Below are 26,162 nucleotides of genomic sequence, written 5' to 3' on the forward strand. Positions count from 1 at the left end.
CTGCGGAGTTTAAGCACAGGTTGAGTGGGGATGGATATGGGGGGGGGGTTTGGGCATTTCTGGGTATCCTGAAGAGTTGTGGAGTGCTTTCAAGACAACCATCCTCGATGTTGCCAGTGGATGTCTTGAAACTCACCGTCAGGTGAATAACAACCAAGAGACACTGGATACCATTGACCAGAGTTGCAGTGCCAGGCCTAAAGGCAGTGCTGAGCTGTTCAGGGAGCTGAGACATTAAACTGTGTGTGCTCTGAGAGCGGACAAGGAGGCCTATGTGCGAGGAATCTGTGAGGGGGTAGACGGCAGAGCATCACCTGTGGGCAAGTGATTCTCGTCCTGCTTACAGTGGAATTTGTGCATTGCGTTCCTCTAAGCCCATCCATCAGTGTACTGCAGTTAGAGCAGAGGGTGATAGGCACTTGACAGAGTTATCTGAAGTGAAGGCTCGCTGGGCCTGTTACTTTGAGTGGTTGTACCAGGCTTATCCACCAGCTGTTGAGTTGGATGTCAGGGGTGTTACTATGGCTACTGCTTACACTACAATCAACTATGAACTGCACCTGTTTGTGGAAACACAGGCTGCAGTAAACCAGTTTAAAGGCGGTGAAGCTCCTGGGATCTGTGGCATCCATGCTGAACTTCTCAACGCTGGTGAAAATGCTGTACTCATGTCATTGTGTACAGTTCTGTGCTATGTTTGGAGCACAGACATCATCCCAACTGACTGGAAGAGGGGCCTTGTTGTCCCTCTCTGGAAAGGGAAGGATGATCACCAGGACTGCAAAAACTACTGTCGGGTGATGCTGCTTTCAGTGCCGGGCAAGGTCTTTGCTCGGATAATTCTTGATACGGCTTGCCAACATCTGTTTGGGCACCAGCACCCAGAGCAGTCAGCCTTTACACCAAAGAGGTCAACAATTGACTGTATCCTTGCTCTTTGGGTCCTCAACAAATGCAGACGAGAGTTTCTGCACTGGCTGCACGCAGCCTATGTTGATTTCCGCAAAGCGTTTGATTCAATGAATTGGGATTCCCTCTGGAGGTTTCATGGTCTTTGTGGGTGCCACCAAAATGGATCAATCTGATTTCTGAACTATTCTCTGGTACTGAGAGTGCTGTGAGATGTTGTGTTTCTATCTCCGACTTATTTCCATTTGTGACTGGAGTTTGTCAGGGATGTGTACTGGCTCCCACACTTTTCAGTGCTTGTATGGACTGGATTCTGGGGAGGATGTTTGAGAGATCAGGCTGTGGTGCATTATTTGGGAATGTCAAGATCACCAACCTTGATTTCGCAGTCATTTTTGCAGAGACACTGAATCTCCTAATGGGGGCACTGGAGGTGATGAATGAGTCGGAGCTGCTGGGAGAAAGTAAATGGGCATTCCCTCATCGAAACAGTGGAATATGTAACGCTTTCTGCTCCCCCATCATGCTATCACTGACTTCACAGAAACCGGGCATAATTGTAAGAGAACGTAGTCGGAAATAATGGCAAGGACCTGCATAACCTCTGCAATTGAAGCGCTGCTCGAGAGAAAGAGTTCTGAAGCGAAGTATAAATGGTTCTAAAGGATAATTATAAATGGTACTAAAGGGTAATTATAAAGTATAATTATAAATGGTACTAAAGGGTAATTAAAGAAGGTTCTAAAGGGTTCCAAAGAGTATTTATAAAGGGTTCTAAAGGGTTCCAAAGGGTAATTATATAGGGTAACAATAAAGGATTCCAAAGGGTAATTCTAAAGCATAATTATAAAGCATTCAAAAGAGTTCCAAATAGTAATTATAAAGGATTCCAAAGGGTAAACCCAAAGGATAATTCTAAAGTGGGATTATAAAGAGTTCTAAAGGGTTCCAAAGGCTAATTATAAAGGGTAATTCTGAAGGATTCCAAATGTACTTCTAAAGGTTAATTCTAAACTTTATAATTACCTTTTATAATTATAATAAATCCTTAATAATTATCCATTATAATTAGCCTCTAGAACCCTTGAGAACCTTTTATAATTATTAGCCTTTGGAACCCTTTCAAACCCTTTAGAATCTAAAGGGTAATTATAAAGGGTATTTATAAAGGGTTCTGAAGGGTTATAAAGGGTAATTCTTATGGTAAATTCAAAGGGTTATTATCAGGAGTTCTAAGGGGTAATTCTAAAAGGTAATTCTAAAGGGTCATTCAAAATGGAAATTATAAAGGGGTACAAGGATACAAGGAAATCTAACACAGGTGGAGGCCATTCAGCCCATCATGCCTGCGGGAACACCAAACTAATTTATCAACACAAGATCCAAGGAAGAAAATGCCAAATGTTTTAAAAAAATAATTCATTTTTTAAAATGTTTTTTTTGTAGTTTTTGTAGTTTTTTCTTTATCTTTTTCTTCTTCCCCTCAGGCGAGGGGGCATGGACTTGGTTAAAAACATTCAACATTAACCACACAACACCCCTTGATAAGACCCCCACCAACAGCATGCCATACATATGCACACAATCACCCATCAATGCTCAAACTACCGAAAAGTCCTGCCAACATCCCTGTACCCCTCCATCTCCATAACTTCCAGGAACCTATCTAATTCTACTTTAAACTTATCTACTTTTTTCTGCTGGCACTACCTTTCCAGGAAGGCCATTCCATGCATTAATTACTCTGAGTAAAAGTCCCCTGTCCTGCTCCCAACTTAACTATCCTCTTCTTTACTCTCAGGCGATGACCCCTGGTCCTATCGCTGTCGACTCTGTTGAATAATTCATCTGCACTTATTTTATCTATACCCTTCTTTATCTTAAACATCATCATATCTCCATAATCAGGAGAGCCAGAAAACAACATCTTTCTCATCTCAAGTCTGAACTCTCAAACCTTTCTCCCTCCTCAAAATCCTGGTGGCGTCTAATCAAATCTGTTTCTGGCGTATGTTCCCCCTCCACCCCCTCCCTGACCTCAAATGGCCGCACTGCTGATACCGCACGTGAAAACGCTGAATGCCTAAACTCGGTGTTTGCAGCTTAATATTGTGTCCAAAACTCATCACTTTCTCGACCCACCTTACCCAGTCGCACCCAACTGTCCCTAGACTCTGTGTCCTTTTCTCCTGACAAGGTGGAGAGCTTGCTGTCAAACCTCGACTCAGATTCTGCAACCGGTCCAGACGGCATCAGCCCACGTGTCCTCAAAGCCTGCTCTTCTGCTTTTGCTCACCCTCTCTCTGTTCTATTCACCCTCCCATTTGCTCAAGGTCATCTGCCATCTGCTTGGAAATCAGCAAACTTCACTGCCCTGCATAAAAAAGGTGCAAAAACAGATCCCTGCAACAACAGACCAATCAGCCTTCTCCCAATCATCAGCAAGGTTATGGAATCCATCATTGCTTCAGACATTAAATCCTTCCTCTTCTCCAATGGCTTGATTTCTGATCATCAATTTGGTTTCAGACCAGGTCACTCTACCCTGGATATGCTGCTTTTGCTCTCCCATCAATGGATGGAGGTCCTCAATTCCAGACAGGAAATCCGAGCCGTATCCCTGGACATATCACGTGCTTTTGACACAGTCTGGCACTCTGCCCTGCTCAACAAACTCTCATTCTATGGTATCCAAGGCCATCTCCACTCATGGCTCGCAGACTTCCTCTCCTTTCGCAGTCACCGTGTGGCCCTAAATGGAGTTCTTTCATCCCCTCTACCTGTCCAGGCTGGAGTTCCTCAAGGTAGCGTTCTGGGCCCTGTTCTTTTTCTGGTTTTCATCAATGATCTCTCCGACTCTCTGGAAAATCCTCTATTTCTCTTTTCTGATGATTCCACCCTCTGCCATAACATCAGTCATCCCTCAGACCAGTAAGCAGCAACTTCTTCGCTCATTGCAGATCTGGATAAAATCACAAACTGGTCCAACATGTGGAACATGTCTTTCAATCCGGACAAATCTCACACTCTCACTGTCTCTTTGAAAGGACCGTATAGAAACCCCCCTCCCCCATCCACTTTCTCAACAATCCTCTGGAAGAAGTCCTTTCTTTCCAGCTTCTGGGTCTCACTATCTGCCATGACCTTTCCTGGGAAAGCCATATTTCAAACCTCACCTCCAAAGCCAGTCACCGACTGGGAATCCTCCATCGTGCAAAGTCCTTCCTCGGCCCACCTGAGCTCCTGACCACTTACAAAGCTTTTGTCTGCAGCCTGATGGAGTACTGCTCTCCCTTCTGGGCTGGTGCTCCTGAATCCCACCTTTCTCGGCTTCATGCTGTAGAAACCAAGGCATTTCGGATCATTGGCATCTCCCGCAATGAGGCTGAGTCTTTGGGCCTCTCACTCAATCACCGCAGGTTGGTCGGTGGTCTTTCTGTCTTCTACCATCTCCTCTCCAGCCTCGCCCCACCCCCCTGCTCTCTCTACGATTTGTCCCCTCCACATTTCTGCAGGGTGCTCAAGGTGCGCCAACAACCCCCTTCTGGTAAAACTACCAAAATCACGAATCACTGCTCACCTTCACTCTTTGATTTCTCTTTTTTCCCGCCTTTGGAATAAACTCCCTCACTCTATTAATTACCATTCTTCCCTCCAGGCCTTCAAAACAGCTGTTCACCACCACCTCTTATCATCCCCCATCCAAATCCTCGATCTTTTTTACCCCGATAATCCACCCAAGCCCACCTCCTTCAAATTCCCTGCTTTCCTTCCTGAAAGTTTCTGTAAAGTCCATCTTCTATTCCCCATGTTCCCTGTCCCATACTCTGTGTCCTTTTGTATATGTCGTGTTATAAAATAATGCTTTTTCCACAGATCTCCTAATGTCTCTGTTCTCCACTGTTTTGTCCTTCCCACTCCCTCCCCTCTTGTCTCATGCCCCCCTTGATGTGCGTTGTGTGTTAGCTCTCACACGAGCCTCAACAAGGTATACAAAAAAACCAAAAATACTCGGATGTTCATCCTCCTGCCCAGGTTCCGACAGTGCCACACCCCATGATCCATTGAATAAATGACTCCCCAGGCCTGACCCAGACATCTATTGACCTCTGGCTCACTCAAATGAATATCACCGCCAATTAAGTGAATCTCTCCGTGACCTCAACATCCTCACCACAATTGGGTACAGACAAGATAGCAGCATCCAGGATGTCATTGAAAGCTTGGATCATAGTTTTGACCCAGGAACCCTGGAATCCCAGCAGCTCCGACTCCTCATTCAGCACCTCGCAGGCCCCCAAAAGGATATCCAGAGTCTCCACAAAGATGACTGCATCATCTGCGAAATCAGTAATGAGGACTTAGTTCCATAGTTGTTGTGAAGCATCACAGGTCCCGCAACAAATTTCTGAAAAATTCTGTGCCTGAAATTCAAATGGAACAAGTTTAAACCACCACATTGTTCTGCCAAAGCAGCCTATTGGCATCGGATTCACTGAGTGCATGGTTATTTCATTACTGCAACTCAGCGAGGCCAAGATTTCACTCACTGGATGATAATGCATAAGTTATCATGAATTAAGCCAAATCAGAATTCATTCACCTTGACGCATGGTCTCTGACTTGGCCTGGCTTGTTTTTGTCTCGACATCTTGGACGAGGAATTTAATCAAAGCTGTTGTTCGTAAACTTTGTGCTGTTTATGCTATATTTTGAGGGTATGGTAATCCGTGTATTGAAGGTAATCGGGTATTGAAGGGCAGTGTGTGTGTGTGTGTGTGTGTGTGTGTGTGTGTGTGTGTGTGTGTGTGTGTGTGTGTGTGTGTGTGTGTGTGTTGCTGCAAATGCAAGAAGGCTAATCTGCAATGCACTGGACTGTGTGCTTGTGAAGGAGAATGCCAGTAGACAGACGCAGTAGACACAGACTGAGATATCGGCCGAGCTTAGAATGTGCAAATGCAAAGTCGCATTGCTTGTAAAAGTGTTGACGTCTTGATCCAGAGCCAGTACACTTGAGCTCAGAAACTCATATTGTACGAGACTTACGTATGCGTGTACCATGTGTCCTGGTAGAATGGTAGTAGACAGTAAACCGTAGCCGCTTCAAAAGTGAAGTGTGCAATAATTTGACTACATTTTCTGAGTTTGTCATTATCATGATTATCAGTTCCCTTTTCAAAATAGAGTAAAGTATGTAATCTATAATGCAATTTTTGTTGATTCCAAACCCATTGAATGTGATGGATATCATTTGACTCTTGTTCTCCAGGCAATAATGGGTACTTTTCAGCAAAAAGTTTCAGGAGAGCAGCAATTTACAAATCAAATAATGGCTTTTTTACCGAAAATACTGGCTCATAATATTTGAATACGCCTTTTCATGGTCAATTTACTGAATTTTACACTTTCCTTGTATCTACCACCAATACAATAAGAAAATAAGAGCATATAGCCAATTTCGCTAAAGTAGAATAGCGGCCATTTGGAAAATGGTCGCCGAAGCTGACCAAGGCACAATCTCGGGTGACTCCATATCTAGAATTGTTCGGAATACATTATTCTACATGTGTACCAATTTTGGTGCTTTTATGCAAATTGAACAATTGATCTGAAATATCAGACTACGCTGCTGGACTAATAGCACTGGACACCAAAGAATTTGCTACTGGGGTGGAAACATATGTTCTTGACTAAATCGAGGATGCTGATTCTGAATCTGTGGTGGGTGATTTTGAGGGATCATAATTTTTACAGCGCGTGCGCTGTATACAATTGCACTGAGTTTGAAATGTCCCCAGTGTCTACCACGTCTACCACGTCTCCGGTGTCCCGGTGTCCCCCCTCCCCCACGTGCCTGTGACAGCCAATGACGGCCGTCCGGTAGATGCAGTGCGTAACCTAGACTGAAATGGTGACAATTGACGGAAATACCCGAGTATTTCAATGGAAATTTGTGAAACTAACATGTTATATATATGTGAAAACCATTGAATTTATTGCTTGATGGAAAAAAAGCAAGAAACGCGCCCCTCTCATGTACGAACGACCGAAAGACGTCATTTCCGCCCACCATCGCATTTCGCGCCGAAAGGCGTCATTTCCGCCCACCATCACATTTCGTGCCGAAAGACATCATTTCCGCCCACCATCGCATTTCGCGCTAAAAGACGTCATTTCCGCCCACCATCGCATTTCGCGCCGATCGCCGAACGCTGAAAGCTAAGTTCTTCTTATGCCATTATTCTTTTGTGGCCTCCTGCCACGCTGTATCGAACGATTTCATTCCTTCTGTTATATATAAAGGTGCTTATCATAATAATAACAAGATTTTTACATTTCAAATATGAAGTACGCTTTTTAATTGTTTTTCAACTGAAAAAGCATAAATTGCATATTTTAACATTAGTGTACTCATTTGCTTCACCACACGCGCTGTATTGAAGGATTTCACTTGTTTTTTTTTCCTATTCTTGGTTTCAATTATTGCAATACAACTGTTGTGGAATATTATTTCTCATAAAAAGAGCTTTATAATTCACTTTAAGTTGTTAAAAATGGATGAAAACTCACCAAGCTATGAATTTTTAAGTGAAATTTTCCACATGGCATTACAATTTTAAAGTAAAATTTTCCAAGTGGCATTACAATTTTTAACTAACCCTAACCCTTATGAAAAACTTTGTAAAGGCATTGCATCATGATGGTAATGGCTTCCAATATCTCAGAGAGAAGTTTGGCACAAAGAAAATTGATGCAAAACTCAAAGCAGGCATTTTCGTTGGGCCCCAGGTCCGAGAACTGATGTGTGATCCCGAGTTCAAAAATAAACTGAACCCACTTGAGTTTGCAACATGGGAAGCATTTGTGTTTGTTGTGCAGAACTTTCTTGGGAACCATAGAGCTGATGTACACAAGATTGCCATGTTCTAATATTTTATGAACTTATTTTTCTGCAACTTGTTTATGTTCTTGGTTTGTATTCTACACATTATACACGGAGATCAATCATTGTTATCTAAATATGATGTGAAAGTAATTACGAAGCACTGATATTAGATGCACAATGTGGTGATCTGCAATAATAAAGTATCTAATATAGCATGCTGGGTATCATTAATACATGTGCATATTTTGAAAACCTGATGTGCTGGCTAAATTCTGACTACAGATTTTAAATTAGCGGCTCAGATTTAGTCAAGAACACCTGCATTTCCCTTCGTAGCTGACGAAAAGTTTTTTTGTGTTGCTTGTAATCAATATATTTTTTGTATTATTATTGAAGTACTTACAGTGGAGTTTCTTAAATGATTGTATTTGAATATTGCTTGCATTGTTAATTAAAACACTGTAAGTTAATAAGAATATTTAAAGAAAGGGTAAATATAATGTTTTTTGATGGTTTTGTGAATCAAGTTGATCGGCCTTTGTTAGAATTTATGGAGATCCTGATGATTTTCACGTTTCTCTGTTATGACGCAAGCAAAAAACCACAACAATTCTCTTTTCCCACTCACTTACACCTGTCGTAGAGAGCCTGCCTCGACTTCTCCATCAATGCACGGCCCATCTCACGCCACATGCCAACCAACAAGAGTTCATTACAGCACCGTATTTGGAAGTTTGTCGTGTCACCACCCTTTGAGTGGTTTGTCCTCACTCTCATTGCACTCAACACAATCGTCCTCATGATGAAGGTGAGCATATAGGACAAAAACTTATTCACAGTGGAACCAATCTCATGCACATGCTAATCCAACTTACCTTTATCACAACAAGTTTATAAAGCACAGTGAAGTCGACCGATTATTATAGAAAAGATGATATTCCCATTAAAAATTAATGTTATTTTAATACAAGCAAATACCACCCATCATTTCGCTGACGGGAATACTGAGAGGGGGAAGAAAAAGCAGGGGGAGGAAAAGAGGGGGGAGAGAGAGAGGGGTGGGGGAGTGAGAAGGTGGAGGAGCAAGGAGTGAGAAGGTGGAGGAGCAAGGAGGGAGGGAGAGTGAAGAGGGGTGTGGGAATGGAAGGTAGTGAGAGGAAGGGGAGGCAGACATGTGGTGGAGCGTTAATTTCAATTCACACTGTCTCATCAAAATGCTTCTGCATGGAATAACAGTGAAGATGGAAACAAAATAATGTCTGAAATCAATTTTTGACCGGTCATAATATAAATATATGCCTGGTGTTGGCTTAATGGCTAGAGTGGTGGGCTTGGGATCCTAGGGTCCTGAGTTCAAATCCTGTTTGGATGTGGAATTAATACCAGGTGGAGTTGACTCAGCCTTTCATCCTTCTGAGGACAGCAAAATGAGTACCAGCTTGATAGTATACTGTGTCGGAGTGGCGATCTGTCCAGGATTCTGTACAATAGCCCAGGAGACTGCTTAGGCAGCACCAACGCTCTGCACAGAGTATGGTCCGGACAGACAGATGGATGGACATATGGACGGATGGGCTTGGGATCCTCGGGTCCTGTGTTCAAATCCCGCTCGACAAACCAACTGGGGTTGACTCAGCCTGTCATCCTTCTGAAGTTGGCCAAATGCATACCAGCTTCCTGGGATGATTGAGCCATTTGAGTATCCTGCGTCAGAGTGGCGACCCATCCAGGATTGTGCTCAATAGCACAGGAGACTGCTTCAGCAGCACCGACGCTCTGTACAGAGTATGTTCCTGATAATATATGGATAAAATAATACCACCTAAAGACAAACACCACCCAGACATGTCCAGAGATAAACAAACACCGCCCGGATTTGTTGGGAGACAAACACTGCCAGGACACATCCGGAGACAAACAAACACCACCTGGACAGGTCCGGAGACAAACAAACATGCCTTGATTTCTTGGGAGACAGACTCTGCCCGGACACATCCAGAGCCAAGCCATCCAGAGACAAACATCGCCCGGACACGTCTGGAGACAAACTCCCGTCCAGACATAAACACCGCCTGTACAGGTCCGGAGACAAACAAACACTGCCAGGACAGGTCCGGAGACAAAGAAGCACTGGCCGGACAGGTCCGGAGACAAACACCACTCAGACACATCAGGAGACAACACTGTCCAAGCACGTCAGGAGACAAACACCGTCTGGACACGTGAGGAGAGAGAGAGAGAGAGAGAGAGAGAGAGAGAGAGATAGAGAGAGAGAGAGAGAGAGAGAGAGAGAGAGAGAGAGAGAGAGAGAGAGAGAGAGAGAGAGAGAGAGATGTGTTGGGGACTGCACTGTATTAGGAGGGGGTGGAGTGAGGATTGAGGATGGGACAGACAGACAGAAAGAGAGAGAGGGGGGAGAGTGGTGTGTGGGCAGTTGGCAAAGAGAAAATGTTATGCTTTATGAACACACACACACACACACACGAAATATAATTTTTCAGGAATCGGCTGATTGGGGTCAGTGTGATTCCCAACTACAGTTCATATTGAATACAACCCAAAAACCTTGAGTATCTTTCACTATTGTTTTGGAGGAATTTCAGCAAACATTTTTTAATGTTGCATTCAAAACGTTTCAATTAGATGTATATAAGCATTAATATTTATGAACAGCTGGGCAAGCATCATGTGATGGGTAGAAAAAAAAATTGGCTCGGTAATAAAGAAAACACATTACGATGGCAGGGAGACAGCCTTTTTCGCCCATTGGCTTTGCCTGACTCTGGACCCAATGATCAACCTCATTAATGAGTAAGGACACAGATACACCCTTGCAGACAATACAAGAACATCCCAAGAAACAAGAAAATGACACATCTACTGCACATGGATACTTTAAAACTCTTCACACCAAAGGAAGAAAAATTGGCAGAACAACTGCAATTAGTGAAACGGTACACTGAAGACATTGAAATGTAATTTCACCTTGATAAATGTGCCAAGTTCACATTTGTACAAGGGGAACCAAGTAAAACAGACGCATTAAAAATCAACCGAGATACAACAATACAAGAACTGGAAAAACTAAGCATCATACAAATACCTCGGATTAGAAGAGGGCCACTAAATATGTCACAAACAAATGCAGAAAACAATAACCAAAGAATGCCTGCAAAGAATGAGACAGTTCTTTGATAACATACCTCTCCTCAAGAACAAAATCAAAGCCATATCAAAACAACGAAATTCCCCACCATGTCCTACAAAAATCAACATATCCCCAGAATATCCCTGCCAAGATGAAAAGGATGTAGAGACCTGATGGAATTTAACCAAGTGCACAGATTGACAACTGTCGGATTAGCTGAGAAGTTCAACAGACTGCTGAATGTGGATCTATGCTAACACAAAGACAGCAAGCCAGAAAAGATATACCTAACCCACTTTGAATTTTTTTTCCAAAAACAGTTGTGATTAGAAGATGTCACACATGAAACAGAAACAGCAACGAATGCAGCCCCAATGATGGCTAAAAATAATAATAATAATAATAATAATAATAATAATAATAAACAAATATGTGTTTATGCTGTAATATCAACAGATATACACTAACAACTGGGAGAATGATAAAAGGGCAGTGAGGAAAAAAAGAAGAAGATTTGGACAGATTTGGCATAGACAAACTATGCTCATTGGAATGTCAGCTCAGAGGTCATTCAGAGGTCAGCGAAGCAGAGGTCAGCAACCCTAACCCTCCTAAGCAGAGGTCAGCTCAACTGGGATGGAGAATAAATCACTCCAAATGCCCAGGACCAAGGTCACTATACCAGTGGCTTGAAGAAAATGGTGGAACCAAGCCAATTGGACAAGTATAGTGTAACCAAGTTACGTGTGGGATCTCTACAAAAAGAGAAACAGACAACGATGAATTAGATTACTCTGTTTATTACACTTGTGGCTGCTTGTTCACCACTCTCCGTGTTATTCTGGTTTCGGTCACAATCCAATGCAACAGCTTCACCAGCACAACCTCGTGTATAAACACAAGTTCACCAAGCCAATAGAGTGTCAACAACAGCTTAATCATCTCCGGAGGACAGTGGTACCACCCGGATGAAACATCAGGCTGTAAACCATCCCATAAAAGAAAGGGAAACATCCATTAAGTGATGTGCATCGAATAGCCAGTGCTGCAATTAGACGGTTACAATGTAACGACACCTGTTACATGAAGTCATTAAATGCTGTTTATTTTATTTTGTTTTGTTTAATACTTTTGTGTCTTTTTGTGGGAAAATATTTCAACACCCACCCATGGGTGGGAATTGCTGCCCCCGACTAGTGGATATTTTTCTTATTTTCTGTGAATTTTCATTTCTTCAGAAACTGATGAAGGAGAAAAAATAAGGATGAGCTAAAAACTTATTTCATACATGTCATTATATAGATGATATTTGTGAAGTTAACTCTAATTTTTTTGATCGGCAGCTTCACAAGATTTATCCAGAAAGCCTGGTTGTAAACAGGAGTGGTAATGATTGTACAGTTGCTGCATATCTGGATGTGTTGGTTCGAGTTGGACAGAATGGCTTCAGTACAAGCGTATATCATAAAGTTGATGATTTCAGTTTCCCTGTAGTTTTGTAAACCTTTCCAGGTAACAATGTACCAGTTAAAATGGGTTATAATGTCTTTTCATCTCAGATTTGCAAGAATTTGTTCAGTAAAGGATGATTTTGCAGAACGTGCTGAGAAGGTTTTTCCATCATGTTAAACAGAGGATATTTGGCTGATTGTTTCATCAGGTCTTGTGAGAACGTCTTTGGACTCCATCATCACCTTTTATTTAAGTTTGGTTAGTTTTTGTGTGAATAAGTTCCGATTGCATTGCATTTGATATAATAATAATTAATTAATTGTTTTTTGTGAGGTAAATTATTGAATTAATATTATTGATTAAATATATATATATATATATATATATATATATATATATATATATATATATATTTGTAGATGGTATTAAATAATGGAGGTATTTAGATGAAAACATTTCTTCTTCTTCTTTTGGCTGCTCCCGTTAGGGGTCGCCACAGCGGATCATCCGTCTCCATTTCGCTCTGTCCTCCACATCTTCCATTGACACTCCAACCACCCGCATGTCCGCCCTCACGACATCCATAAACCTCCTATTTGGCCTTCCTCTTCTCCTCCTACCTGGCGGCTCCATCCTCAGCATCCTTCTCCTAATATACCCCGCTTCCCTCCTGTGCACATGTCCAAACCATCTCAATCTCACCTCTCTCACTTTGTCTCCAAACTGTCCAACCTGCGCTGTCCCTCTAATATACTCATTTCTAATCCTGTCCATCCTCATCACTCCCAACGAGAATCGCAGCATCTTTAACTCTGCCACCTCCAGCTCCTCTTCCTGTCTTTTTGTCAGTGCCACCGCCTCCAAACCATACAACATAGCTGGTCTCACTACCGTCTTGTATACTTTCCCTTTCACTCTTGCAGATACCCTTCTGTCACAAATCACTCCTGAAACTCTTCTCCACCCACTCCATCCTGCCTGCACTCTCTTCTTTACTTCTCTACCACACTCTCCGTTACTTTGGACAGTTGATCCCAAGTATTTAAACCCATCCACCTTCACCACCTCAACTCCTTGCAACCGCACCATTCCGCCACCCTCCCTCTCATTTACACACATGTACTCCGTCTTACTCCAACTGACTATCATTCCCCTTCTCTCTAGTGCATACCTCCACCTCTCGAGGCTTGCATCAGCCTGCTCCCCACTCTCACTACAGATCATGATGTCATCCGCGAACATCATAGTCCATGGAGACTCCTGTGTTATCTCGTCCGTCACCATTGCAAACAGGAAAGTCTCAGAGTTGATCCTTGGTGCAATCCCACCTCTACCTTAAACTGGTCCGTCATTCCTACCACACACCTCACCGCTGTCACACTGGCCTCATACATATCCTGCACCACCCTCACATACTTCTCTACCACTCCCGACTTCCTCATACAATGCCACAACTCCTCTCTTGGCACCCTGTCATAAGCTTTCTCTAAATCCACAAACACACAATGTAACTCCTTCTGGCCTTCCCTATACTTCTCCATCAACACACTCAAAGCAAGCATCGCATCTGTGGTGCTCTTTCCTGACATAAAACCATATTGCTGCTCACAGATCATCACCTCTCCTCTCAACCTAGCTTCCACTACTCTTTCCCACAACTTCATGGTGTGGCTGAACAACTTTATCCCTCTGTAATTATCACAGCTCTGCACATCACCCTTGTTCTTGAAAATCGGTACCAGTACACTTAATCTCCACTCCTCCGGCATCCTCTCACTTTTCAAGATTTTATTAAGCAATCTGGTTAACAACCCCACTGCCATCTCTCCAAAACATTTCCATGCCTCCACTGGTATACCATCTGGGCCAACCGCCTTTCCACTCTTCATCCTCTTCATAGCTGTCTTCACTTCATCCTGACTGATCCACCCCACTTCCTGATTCACTATCTCCACCTCTTCCAACCTTCTCTCTCTCTCATTTTCTTCATTCATCAGCTCCTTAAAGTACTCCATCCACCTTCTCAACACACTCTCCTCGCTCGTCAGCACATTCCCATTTGCGTCCTTTATCACCTTAACTGCAGCACATCCTTCCCAGCTCGGTCCCTCTGTCTGGCCAATCGGTACAAATCCTTTTCCCCTTCCCTTGTATCCAACTTCTCATACAGCTCGTCATATGCCTTTTCCTTAGCCTTCACCACCTCTCTCTTCGCCTTGCGCCGCCACTGCTTATACTCCTGTCCACTTTCTTCATCTCTCTGACTATCCCAATTCTTTATCGCCGACCTCTTCTTCCTTATAGTTTCCTGTACTTCCTCGTTCCACCACCAAGTCTCCCTATCTTCCTTCCTCTGTCCAGATGTCACACCAAGTACCTTCCTAGCTATCTCTCACCACTTCTGCAGTAGTTGCCCAATCATCCCACACCTTTTTACCAGCATCCAACACCTGTCTCACCTCCTCCCTGAATTTCACGCAACAGTCTTCCTCCTTCAGCTTCCACCATCTGGTCCTTGGTTCAGCCCTCACTCTCTTCCTCAACTTCACCACCAAAATCATCCTACAAACCACCATCTGATGCTGTCTAGCTCCACTCTCCCCTGCCACCACCTTACAGTCTCTAATCTCTTTCAGGTTGCATCTCCTGCTTAAGATGTAATCCACCTGTGTGCACTTTCCTCCACTCTTGTACGTCACCCTGTGTTCCTCCTTATTCTTGAAATATGTATTTACCACTGCCATTTCCATTCTTTTTGCAAAATCTACCACCATCTGCGCTTCCACATTCCTCTCGTTGACACCGTACCTACCCATCACCTCCTCATCCTCTCTATTCCCTTCCCCAACATGCCCATTGAAATCTGCTCCAATCACCACTCTTTCTTCCTTGGATACACTCTCCACCACTTCATCTAACTCACTCCAGAAATCTTCTTTATACTCCATCTCACACCCCGTAAGTGGGGCATATGCACTGATGACATTCATCATCACCCCTTCAATTTCCAACTTCACACTCATCACTCGGTCAGACACTCTCCTCACCTCCAATACCCTCTTGACATAATCTTCCTTCAGGATTTCCCCGACACCATTTCTCCTCCCATCCACACCATGGTAGAACAGTTTGAAACCACCTCTAATGCTCCTAGCCTTACTCCCCATCCACTTGGTCTCTTGTACACACAGTATGTCCACCTTTCTTCTCTCCATATCAGCCAACTCTTGCCCTTTGCCAGTCATAGTCCCAACATTCAAAGTTCCAACTCTCACCTCCACACTTCTTCCCTTCCTCCTCTCCCAATGCCTCTGGACACACCTTCCCCGTCTCCTTCACCTCCTTCGATTTCGATGAAAACACAATGAATAAATATTATTCATAAAATACATTATAAATAAGCATTAAAATAATTTCCTGGTGGTTGCTAAGATACGTAGTGCAGCGTTAAAATCGGTTTTAATGAAAGTTTGAATATTTGAATGACAGTTTGAGTCTATGGTTCATGGAGGTGCTGTGTAATGTTTATCTCCACAAGGTAAAGTGTTTATCGCTTAAAATATTATCATATAAATTGGTGTGTGATTAAACTTATTCATACATATTACTACGTTAAATAAAAGTAATTATTAATTAAGTTTGAATAAGGATATTGCTTTGCTGTGTTGACTGTGTCGGGACACAACTTTGGGTTGTGGGTCCATTGATGTTAAGTAATCTGCTGATGTGGACCTGCGACTGAGGTTGTGGATCCACTGTTTGGAGAGGTTCTGGGCTGAAGGGATTGAAACCTCGATGAAAAACGGTGCCCAGCTGATGATCCGGGCAGTTGGGAAATCAGTCAATTGCTAAAAGTTAAGGTTATAACTTCAAATAAAATAACTTTTGTAAGTTCTTACCAGTACAAAATATATCCGTGCGTGTGTGTGTGTGTGTGTGTGTGTGTGAACAAATTATATCACCCATCTCAGACACCCCTCATTCCATATGTGTTATACAATACATGCATGTCGTGATATGGCTACAATACGACACACACACACACACACATCCATCAGCCAAGATTTGTTTTTTACCTTAGCATTGAGAAATGACGTCTGAACCACATCAATCAACATGACTTTAACAAACTGGATCCCTGATGCATACAAGTACCACTCGTCACAAAAGCAATCATCAACTGACAAATCCCTTTAGTAAAGCAATATTACACATGATTGTCATTATTATTATTATTATTATTATTATTATTATTATATAAGAAACATAGTGTCCATTACTTTAAACTTGATGTCAGCACTGCCAGCCTTGTTCACATTTATTAAATAGAGTCATAACACTGTACTATGACCAAGTTCTGTATGTGTTGCATATCGTGTGTTATACACACGATATGCAACACATACAGAACTTGGTGATGTTAGTCAGCCTCTGATATAAGTCCTAACACTTGTTTCTAACAGGGTTCGGCACGTAATGGTAACAGACTGATTTCATTATTCAGTGTACAATATCCTTCAATCAACGAGATCACATGGCTTGGATCGTATTTTGCAAACCGTTACAACCTTTTGACAATTCACTCAAGAGTAACTAAATTACAAACTAACATTAATAAGGCATATTTACGTGAATCCAAAGAGACTCACCGACCAGTGTCTGGAGGGCTGGTGTTACCAGGACCGTCAGTCAGCAGAGTATAACCGCCAGAGACGAGATGTACGTCCCTAACTCGATGCAAATCTCGACAATGAGCACTCGCACAAGATGGCTCCCTTCTTCTCCAAAACCGTGCACCAGAAGTCCAGACACATGCTCAACCATGCCCTCTGTGCCATTAACGATTACAACATTCGGCCCAAGGCGATAACAATCCCTCCACATACCGACAAATACAACAACAACAACAACAACAACAACAACAACAATACAAGTCACGTGTCTCCAAAATGACCAGGGCTATTCTTCACCGATCCACAGTAGGATGCAATGTAGAAACAGAAAGCAGAGGAGATCACCTCGTCTCCTGATGTTAAAAAAATCTAATGTCAGAATAGCTGTACACACAAAGACGCAGCAGACGATTTGGAGTAATCCACTGGCACATCTGAAAAATTTCAAAATCACAGTCCCAGAAAACTCGAGGAAACATCAACAAATATAAATCATTGAAAATGAGGACATTAAAGCTCACCTATGACCTGGTGATCGCATCAAGCGTGAACATAGAAAACAAATTATTGTGACTGGATATAGTACTTAGCGACAAAAAAAGAAAAGACAGCATCCTAATTAAGGTGTCACTCCCCAGCAATTTTGGCCTAAACAATGCAGAAATCAAGAAGAAGTCGAAACACCAGGATCTCAAAAATTAAATCAAAATATCTTGGAAGCTAAAGAGCACAAAAATTGGACCAGTAATTATTGGAGCAACGGGAATGATAAAGAAGAACCTTACAGGGGGGGTTTAAAAACATTCCCTGGGAATAGTACTACAAACGAACTACAGTTGGAAGCTTCCCAGGGCTCAGTGACAATCCCAAAAAGAGCCGTTGGAACAAACCTTTGAGAACAAGAAAACTTCACAGCTTAGTCCATGAATCGTGATACCTTACCAAAATGGAAGTGTGTACTTCGAGACTCGTCAGGACTCCGGTCCACCTTCTGAAACCCACATATGGAGATAACAACCAACAACACACACACACATAAGACAACACCAGACTTGACTTTGGACAAACAGCCACTGAGGTTGGAGGAAGGCACAGTGATGTCCCTCCCCCCAAAGACTCTGGGTACCAGCGATGCCATCTTTTAAGACATCACTTTTCTCTCCTCATTCTGCAGGGCAATTTAATAGGAAGATGTCAACCAATGATTATTTGTCCGTACTCTGTCCTTTTTAAATGCTGAGTGCCAAGAAAGGAAAAAGCACATCCCATTTTTAGTCTTTACTATGACTGCTGAGGTCGGGTTCGAACCACTGACCTCCTTTATCAGAGCAGCCACTCGAACCATTATATCATTGAGTGTGATGTTGGCTGTCAAATTGTCCTTCCCCCCCCCCCCCCTTGGCGACTATTCTTCATCCTGGAGCCTAACTGTTGGCCCCAATGATAATTGAGGTAACACCGGTCAACGAGCGTATTATGAGATTAAGGATTCGTCACTCCTTAGGTGTCATTTCCGTGGTCTCTGTTTATGCTCCGACTGAGGCGAGTGATCTCACCGTGAAGGATGCATTCTACGCCACGCTCGAGTCTGTGGTTGATCAGTGCCCCAGACGAGATACACTTCTAGTCTTGGGGGATTTCAATGCATCGACTGGAACTGATAGGGATGGTTATGAGGTGTGTGTTGGTCCCCATGGGTCAGGAACTATGAACCAGAATAGCACTAAGTTCCTTGACTTTGCAAGAAGTCATGGACTTAGGGTGGCTGGTTCATGGTTTCAGCGCCCACAAGCTCATCGCTGGACTTGGTATTCCAACGCTGGCGGTGTGGCAAAGGAGATTGACCATGTCCTCATTGACGGTCATTGGAGGATGATCCAGAACTGCAGGGTCTACCGGAGTGCTCACTTCCTCAATACTGACCACAGGCTTGTTGTAGCAACTCTAAAGCTGCACCTTAAATCCTGGAGAATGGTACCATCCCAGCCTAGGCTGGATGTTGCCAAGCTCAGGGATGAGAGAGTAGCTGAGGAGTTTGCGAACAGGCTGAGTGGACACTTGGGGGTCTGGGTGCTTTGGGGGGTCCTGAAGAGTTGTGGAGCGCCTTTAAGACCACCGTCCTTGATGTTGCCGGTGGATGTCTTGGAACTCACCGCAGGACAAAGAAGAATTTTGTCTCTCAAGGGACACTGGATACCATTGACCAGAGTCGCAGGGCCAGGCTGAATGGCAGAGCTGAGCTGTTCAGGGAGCTGAGGCATAAAACTGTACGTGCACTGAGGGTGGACAAGGAGGCCTATGTGCGAGGAATCTGTGAGGGGGTAGAGCATCACCTGTGGACAGGTGATTCTCGTCCCGCTTACAGGGGAATTCGCGCATTACGTTCATCCAAGCCCATCCCTCGGAGCACTGCAGTTCGAGCAGAGAGTGGTAGGCTCTTGACAGAGGAGTCTGAAGTGAAGGCCCGCTGGGCCGGTTACTTTGAGCGGTTGTACCAGGCTGATCCCCCAGCTGTCGAGTTGGACATCAAGGGTGTTACAATCCCTGTTGCTGACCCACGAATCAACTGTGGTCCACCTTCGCTTGTGGAAACACGGGCTGCGGTGAACCAGTTGAAACGGGGCAAAGCTCCAGGGATTTGTGGCATCAATGCCGAACTTCTCAAGGCTAGTGGAAATGCTGCACTCGTGTCGTTGCATGCAGTTTTGTGCTCTGCCTGGAACACAGGCATCATCCCAACTGACTGGAAGAGGGGCCTTGTTGTCCCTCTCTGGAAAGGGAAGGGTGATCGCCAAGACTGCACCAACTACCGAGGGGTGACGCTGCTCTCAGTGCCGGGCAAGGTCTTTGCTCGGATAATTCTTGATAGGGTTCGCCACCATCTGCTTGAGCACCAGCGTCCAGAGCAGTCAGGCTTTACACCAAAGAGGTCAACGATTGACCGTATCCTTGCCCTTCGTGTCCTCACCGAACGCAGACGAGAGTTTCGGCAGGGGCTGCTTGCAGCCTATGTTGATCTCTGTAAAGCGTTCGATTCAGTGAATCGGGATGTCCTCTGGAGGATTCTTGGTCTTCGTGGGGTGCCACCAAAACTGATCGATCTGATGTCTGAACTCTACTCTGGTTCTGAGAGTGCTGTGAAGTGTGGTGGTACCACCTCTGACTTATTTCCAGTTGTTACTGGAGTTCGTCAGGGATGTGTACTTGCCCCCACACTTTTCAGCACTTGTATGGACTGGATTTTAGGGAGGATGTCGGAGAGATCAAGTTGCGGTGCATCGTTTGGGAATGTCAAGATCTCGGACCTTGATTTTGCAGACGATGCAGTCATCTTTGCGGAGACTTTAGACATCCTTTTGGGGGCCCTCGAGGTGCTGAATGAAGAGTCAGAGACGCTGGGATTACGGGTTTCTTGGGTCAAAACTAAGATCCAGGCTTTCGGTGACATCTTGGATGCTGCTGTCCTGTCTGTGTCTGTTTGTGGTGAGGATGTTGAGGTCGTGGAGAGATTCACTTACCTTGGCAGTGATATTCATGTCTCTGCTGGCTGCGAGTCAGAGGTCAATAGACGTCTGGGTCGGGCCTGGGGAGTCATGGATTCACTGGATCATGGGGTGTGGCGCTGCCGGTACCTGTGCGGGAGGACGAAAGTCCGAGTCTTCAGGTCCTTGGTACTTCCAGTCTTGCTCTATGGGTGCGAGACTTGGACTCTGACCAAGGATCTGAGACGGAAACTTAATTCCTTTGGTACCAGGTCTCTTCGGAGAATCCTTGGCTATCGCTGGTCGGATTTTGTATCCAACGAGCGGTTGCTGAGAGAGACTCGGATGAGATTTGTTACCTGCATAGTCCGTGAGCGTCAGCTGCGGCTGTATGGATATGTGGCTCATTTTCCTGACGCTGATCCTGCTCACCAGATTCTCTCAGCGAGGGAGTCTCATGAGTGGAGGAGGCCAGTGGGCCGACCACGTGCCTCATGGTTGCAGCAGGTTGACCATCATCTCAAGGAGATGGGGATGGGCCTGGCATCTGCCTGGGGGATGGCCAGACGGAGGCCCCTGGAGTACCGGCGGAAAGTGGACGCAGCGACGCGCTGTTCTGGCACATGCTCCCATACCTGACCTGACCTGACTGTTGGCCCTGAACTGAAGTAGCTATTTATTGTGGCAGTCTGACAGTACAAATTTGAATTCTTTGTTGAAGATATTCTTGACATATTGCTCTTGGCAAACTGCTGAATTCAAAGCTGCCATTCTGAAGCTTTTTTACTTTCTGTTTGTCGTAAGAAACACACCAACCTTTGCAAAGTCTGGGCTTGCATAAGAGCAATAGTGAAAATATAATATTGTTACGAATTTCAGAATCCGGTCTGATGAATGCATCCACACATCCAGGTCCTCAGACAGTTATTTCCTTAAATGCATGTTCAGATTAGCCACATCCCCATGTCTAATGGGATCTTAAATGTGATGCATTGAGAAGGGTAAAGGATAGATCCCCTCTCTTATGGGAAGCTTTTTTCTTTACGACAGACACGTTCAGCAACATTCTTTCACGAGCTCTGAAGCCCGCCCTAATTTTTCCTCAGCAACATTCTTTCACGAGCTCTGAAGCCCGCCCCCATTTTTCTCAGCAATAACCTTTCACGAGCTCTGAAGCCCGCCATCATTTTCCTCAGCAACATGCTTTCGCGAGCTCCAACGCCCGCATTTTTTCAGAGTGCACGGGTGGTCATGGTAACCGTGCCCCAGTGGGGCGGGGTGAGCTTGGGGCAGACGGCACCCGTGGAGACGTCCTGGGGATATAAAAAAACAAGCGAGAGAAAGCGTGAGGTACGTTCTGAGAGGAGAGACGTTCTGAGATATAAAAAAGTGAGGAAAAAGCGAAACAGGGACGTTCTGAGAGGGGAGAGACATTCTGAAGAGAAAGAGAGACGTTCTGAAGAGAAAGAGATACCTTCTGAAGAGAAGGAGAGACGTTCTGAAGAGAAAGAGAGACGTTCTGAAGAGAAGGAGATACGTTCTGAAGAGAAGGAGATATGTTCTGAACAGAAAGAGATACGTTCTGAAGAGAAAGAGAGACGTTCTGAAGAGAAAGAGATACCTTGTGAAGAGAAGGAGAGACGTTCTGAAGAGAAAGAGATCCCTTCTGAAGAGAAGGAGAGACGTTCTGAAGCGAAAGAGATACGTTCTGAAGAGAAGGAGATACGTTCTGAAGAGAAGGAGAAATGTTCTGAAGAGAAAGAGATACGTTCTGAAGAGAAGGAGATACGTTCTGAAGAGAAGGAGAAATGTTCTGAAGAGAAAGAGATATGTTCTGAAGAGAAGGAGATACGTTCTGAAGAGAAAGAGATATGTTCTGAAGAGAAGGAGATACGTTCTGAAGAGAAAGAGAGACGTTCTGAAGAGAAAGAGAGACGTTCTGAAGAGAAAGAGATACGTTCTGAAGAGAAAGAGATATGTTCTGAAGAGAAGGAGATATGTTCTGAAGAGAAGGAGATACGTTCTGAAGAGAAAGAGATATGTTCTGAAGAGAAGGAGATACGTTCTGAAGAGAAAGAGATACGTTCTGAAGAGAAAGAGAGACGTTCTGAAGAGAAAGAGATACGTTCTGAAGAGAAAAAGTCCAGAGAGGAAAAAGCAAAGGGTGAGAGAAGCGACCAAGAAGCCGGTGTCTAACCAGCGCCGAAGAGACAATTCGCCCTTCCAGTGCTTCGGCAAGCGAGCGTGTGGTGCGCGTGTGAGTAGGACCGCCAACAAGTGAGGCACGGGTCGATCACCAACAACACCAGGATCTAAACCCACGACAGACAATCTCAGTGCCCTCCAGACTTCGACTGGCATTCAAGGCTGCCCTGCGAGAGGGTGCACGGCACAGCTGGGTGCTGGCGACGGACGTGACACACACACACACCCATTTTCAGGACGTTTTCGCTTCACGGACGACTTTCTGGTGAGCGAGACGATTTTCTCCCCCTCCCTTCCCCCGGAATGATCCGTTGGGTACCCTTGTCTGTGTTTAGCTGAAAGTCATCCCCCGATAAGCTTCTGCTCTTTGTCTCTTTCCTGGCATTTTGATTGATTTTGCTTTGAAATTCTTTATTTACCTCAGAAAATATAAAGTTCTTTTTTTGTATTTATTTTATTATTAATAAATTATTTGTCGATTTCCAACCTGTCTGTGTTTGTCCTTTCCTTCTATTAGTCTCGCATTGCTCGAACCGAGATCGAGTGGGAGGTAATTACCACAGATTTGACCAAAAAATTGTGGGCACGCACCAGCGGTTACAACACTCGGCCGCCCCAATTAAAATCTAATCAGATAATATTGGTGCCTTGCCGAGGGCACGCTCTCCGCTCAGGTAACCACGTGACCTCTAGTTTAATGGAATAATTAGACGGCGGACACTGGAACTCGTGGTTGACTGGGTGGCATTCGTGGTTTTAAAACAACCCACCTTACCATAACGTTAATTGTGAGCGGTGGCCCCAGGTCCGGCTCTTCCGAGGACAACCGGGGATTAATCCCCCTGAGTGACAAGCTGGTGTCTCGGTATCCGTCGCCGCAACAATATACATGGGAGCAAAATAAAAACAGAAATAAACATCGCAGAAAGAAGAGAAAACAAAATATGATAGAAACATATCAGAAAAGGCAGCAGAAACTTACAAATTGATTAACGATGGTGGTGTACACGAAGTGTACATCAGTGAAGAAAAGGTACTGCCTGCATGATTACTGAAGTCATTGACTTTATTGCTGCAGTGCTCCAGACTTTGAAAACCTCTTAATGTAAAAAGGTTTCGCACTGAAGGATCAGCATCTCATATGCACTCGCAAGCCTGATCTAAGGTCGGATGATCTTATATGTTCGCCCTTAGATGTTATAATATATGCTGTTGACATACTTTGCTGAATCAACATAACATGTTATCCACAAGCTGTTACTCCAAGTCAGAATCAATTCATTGCAACCTCAAAGCTGTGTTCCAAGTCAAGCTTTCTTAAGATGCATCTTCACAGATATGTTGTATACAAACTTTGTGGTTAATGTGTCAGGCTAATATTGAGGCACTGGATAATGTTCCTTACCATGCTGCTCTCAAAAACACGATGCAGCTTGCTGAGGCCTTCAAGATTGTAGTTAAACTACTTAGATATGTTACAATGCCATTTATAATGCATGGCAAAGCATGAGCCTGAATTAACCTGTGAAATTATTGGAAGCTCTTGGCACAACACGGTAGATGGTATGCATTATAAGCCATTTAAATGCTAAACTGTATTTGTCACATTCACATCATGCACCCTGTACCTTGTGACTGAATCCTAACCCTAACAGCTCAACTCGACTAAAGCTGGAACATCCTTGTCACATATCAGCTGAATCTTGCAAGCAGGGTTCTTAAAGTACAATATATGTACAAACACTCCTGTAAACGAGTTATTATTGTCATACAGGTCTTGTTTCTTAAAAACATCTCATCACATCTCGGGTTCAGTGATTCCTGTTTCAGTTTATATGGATATACCTTGTGTATTTTGGCAGTCATGTTTTAAATGCCTTGTTGTCGAGCTCAAATAATTTATTTAATGGGAAATTAGCTCAAAAGAGCATAGGGATAATGCACAGATTATAATCCAGTGGTGTCTGTTAAGTTTTGTACAGTACTTCGGCCTGCCAGAAATCAGGTTGTGTGAGAAACCCTGTTCCCAGTGAGTGATTAATTTTAACAGAGATTTTTCTCCTGACAACAGTTTTACAGAGCACCGGCTATTTACGAGCTTGTGCTGAAGTACCTCAACATCATTTTCACAGTGCTCTTTACATTGGAGTGTGCATTCAAGCTGATGGCCTTTGGAGTGCTGGTCAGTGAGTGATGCTCTGCATGATTCCTTACTTTTTTATTCTCTCTGTAGTGATTGTGATACTGCTGGGATGCTTTCCATTGGCTTGTTTGTCTGTTTCCTTGAGATAGTTCAACCTTTTACTTTATACTGTAATCCTACATCACCCGATCTTGAGTAATACTACTCTTCCTTGTGACATATACTTCTCAGCTGTTAGCTTTCATCAGCTGTGGCATTTTTCACCTTTGCTGAGTTGTCATTGAAATTCAGCTCTAATCATTGGCAATGAATATCCACAACCTTTTAAAACCCGCTATTGACTGAGGTCCGCATATAAAACCTCTAATAGTCTTTGAGGCCATTCCACTTTAACTGAGTGCTGAGATGTTGATGCTATTTTATGTAAAAACTATCCAATAATAAATTGTCAAATGTAGTGTTTGGGTGTTTCAATTGTATTAATCTTAGAAATACTTATAAATAATACCACAGATTTTTTTCAAAATACTTTTTCATATTACATCGATAAGAGTTTTATTGCAATTTCTGTTCAGGCATTTGCTTTTTTTATATCTTTTTTTCCCCCTCGTATTTCTGTCTGCTTTGCAGAACTATTTCCGAGATGCCTGGAACGTGTTTGACTTTGTGACAGTCGTGGGAAGTATTACAGACATCCTGGTCAATGAATTTTGGGTAAAATACCCTTGGATCATTTGTTTGTGTGACATCTTAGGTCACTCAAATATGTATTTTCAACTTTTTTAAAGAATGGAATGTTGATTAATTATTGTTTGAGTAATTGTGCGATCTGACTCTTTGACTTGTGGAGCAGCAGGATTGCTCATCGTTTAGTAAGGTGGGGCAAAATGTCGATGTCAATGACTGTCTGACAAAAACACATTTTTTTTGTCATCACTAAATTTCACCAATGCAGAATCTCAAAGACCGCTTTGTCTTCCAAGATGTTCTTGCATCACAATAGCCTACCTGCACCGTAGTTGTGCACCTGATATTTGATTCATGTCATTGACCTACTTTTTTCGGATTGTGACCTAATTAACAAAAAATATGTTTTTGATCAAAACTTGAATAATTTTCCTTCGATTTTCATCGTGTTGAGTTTTATGGATAGATTTTAGATAGGGACACATTTGTCTTAATTTACACTCAATCCCTAAATGTCGAAGGTCAAAGTCCTATGGTGGTCCTAAAAAAATATGGCCATCATTCATTCGTGGTTCAA

The 26,162-nt window shown here is 43.6% G+C and overlaps 1 protein-coding gene across 16 annotated transcripts in view; it reads left to right on the forward strand.

The window, feature by feature from the left end:
• Positions 1 to 26,162, forward strand: part of LOC147026688 (voltage-dependent N-type calcium channel subunit alpha-1B-like) — a 592,527-nt gene that overhangs the window by 404,438 nt on the left and 161,927 nt on the right. For all 16 annotated transcript variants that reach the window (XR_015058466.1, XR_015058468.1, XR_015058470.1 and 13 more), the window contains exons 30-32: positions 8,439 to 8,603; positions 24,827 to 24,937; positions 25,529 to 25,612. Coding sequence is in view for 10 of the 16 variants with exons in the window: in XM_085882404.1 (XP_085738530.1) it covers positions 8,439 to 8,603; positions 24,827 to 24,937; positions 25,529 to 25,612 (360 nt within the window). In the remaining 6 variants the exon portion in view is untranslated. The remainder of the gene's footprint in view (positions 1 to 8,438; positions 8,604 to 24,826; positions 24,938 to 25,528; positions 25,613 to 26,162) is intronic.

Source organism: Eptatretus burgeri, chromosome 5 (genome assembly GCF_056783735.1).
Source record: "Eptatretus burgeri isolate ZD-2024b chromosome 5, Ebu_testis_v1, whole genome shotgun sequence".
NCBI lineage: Eukaryota > Metazoa > Chordata > Myxini > Myxiniformes > Myxinidae > Eptatretus > Eptatretus burgeri.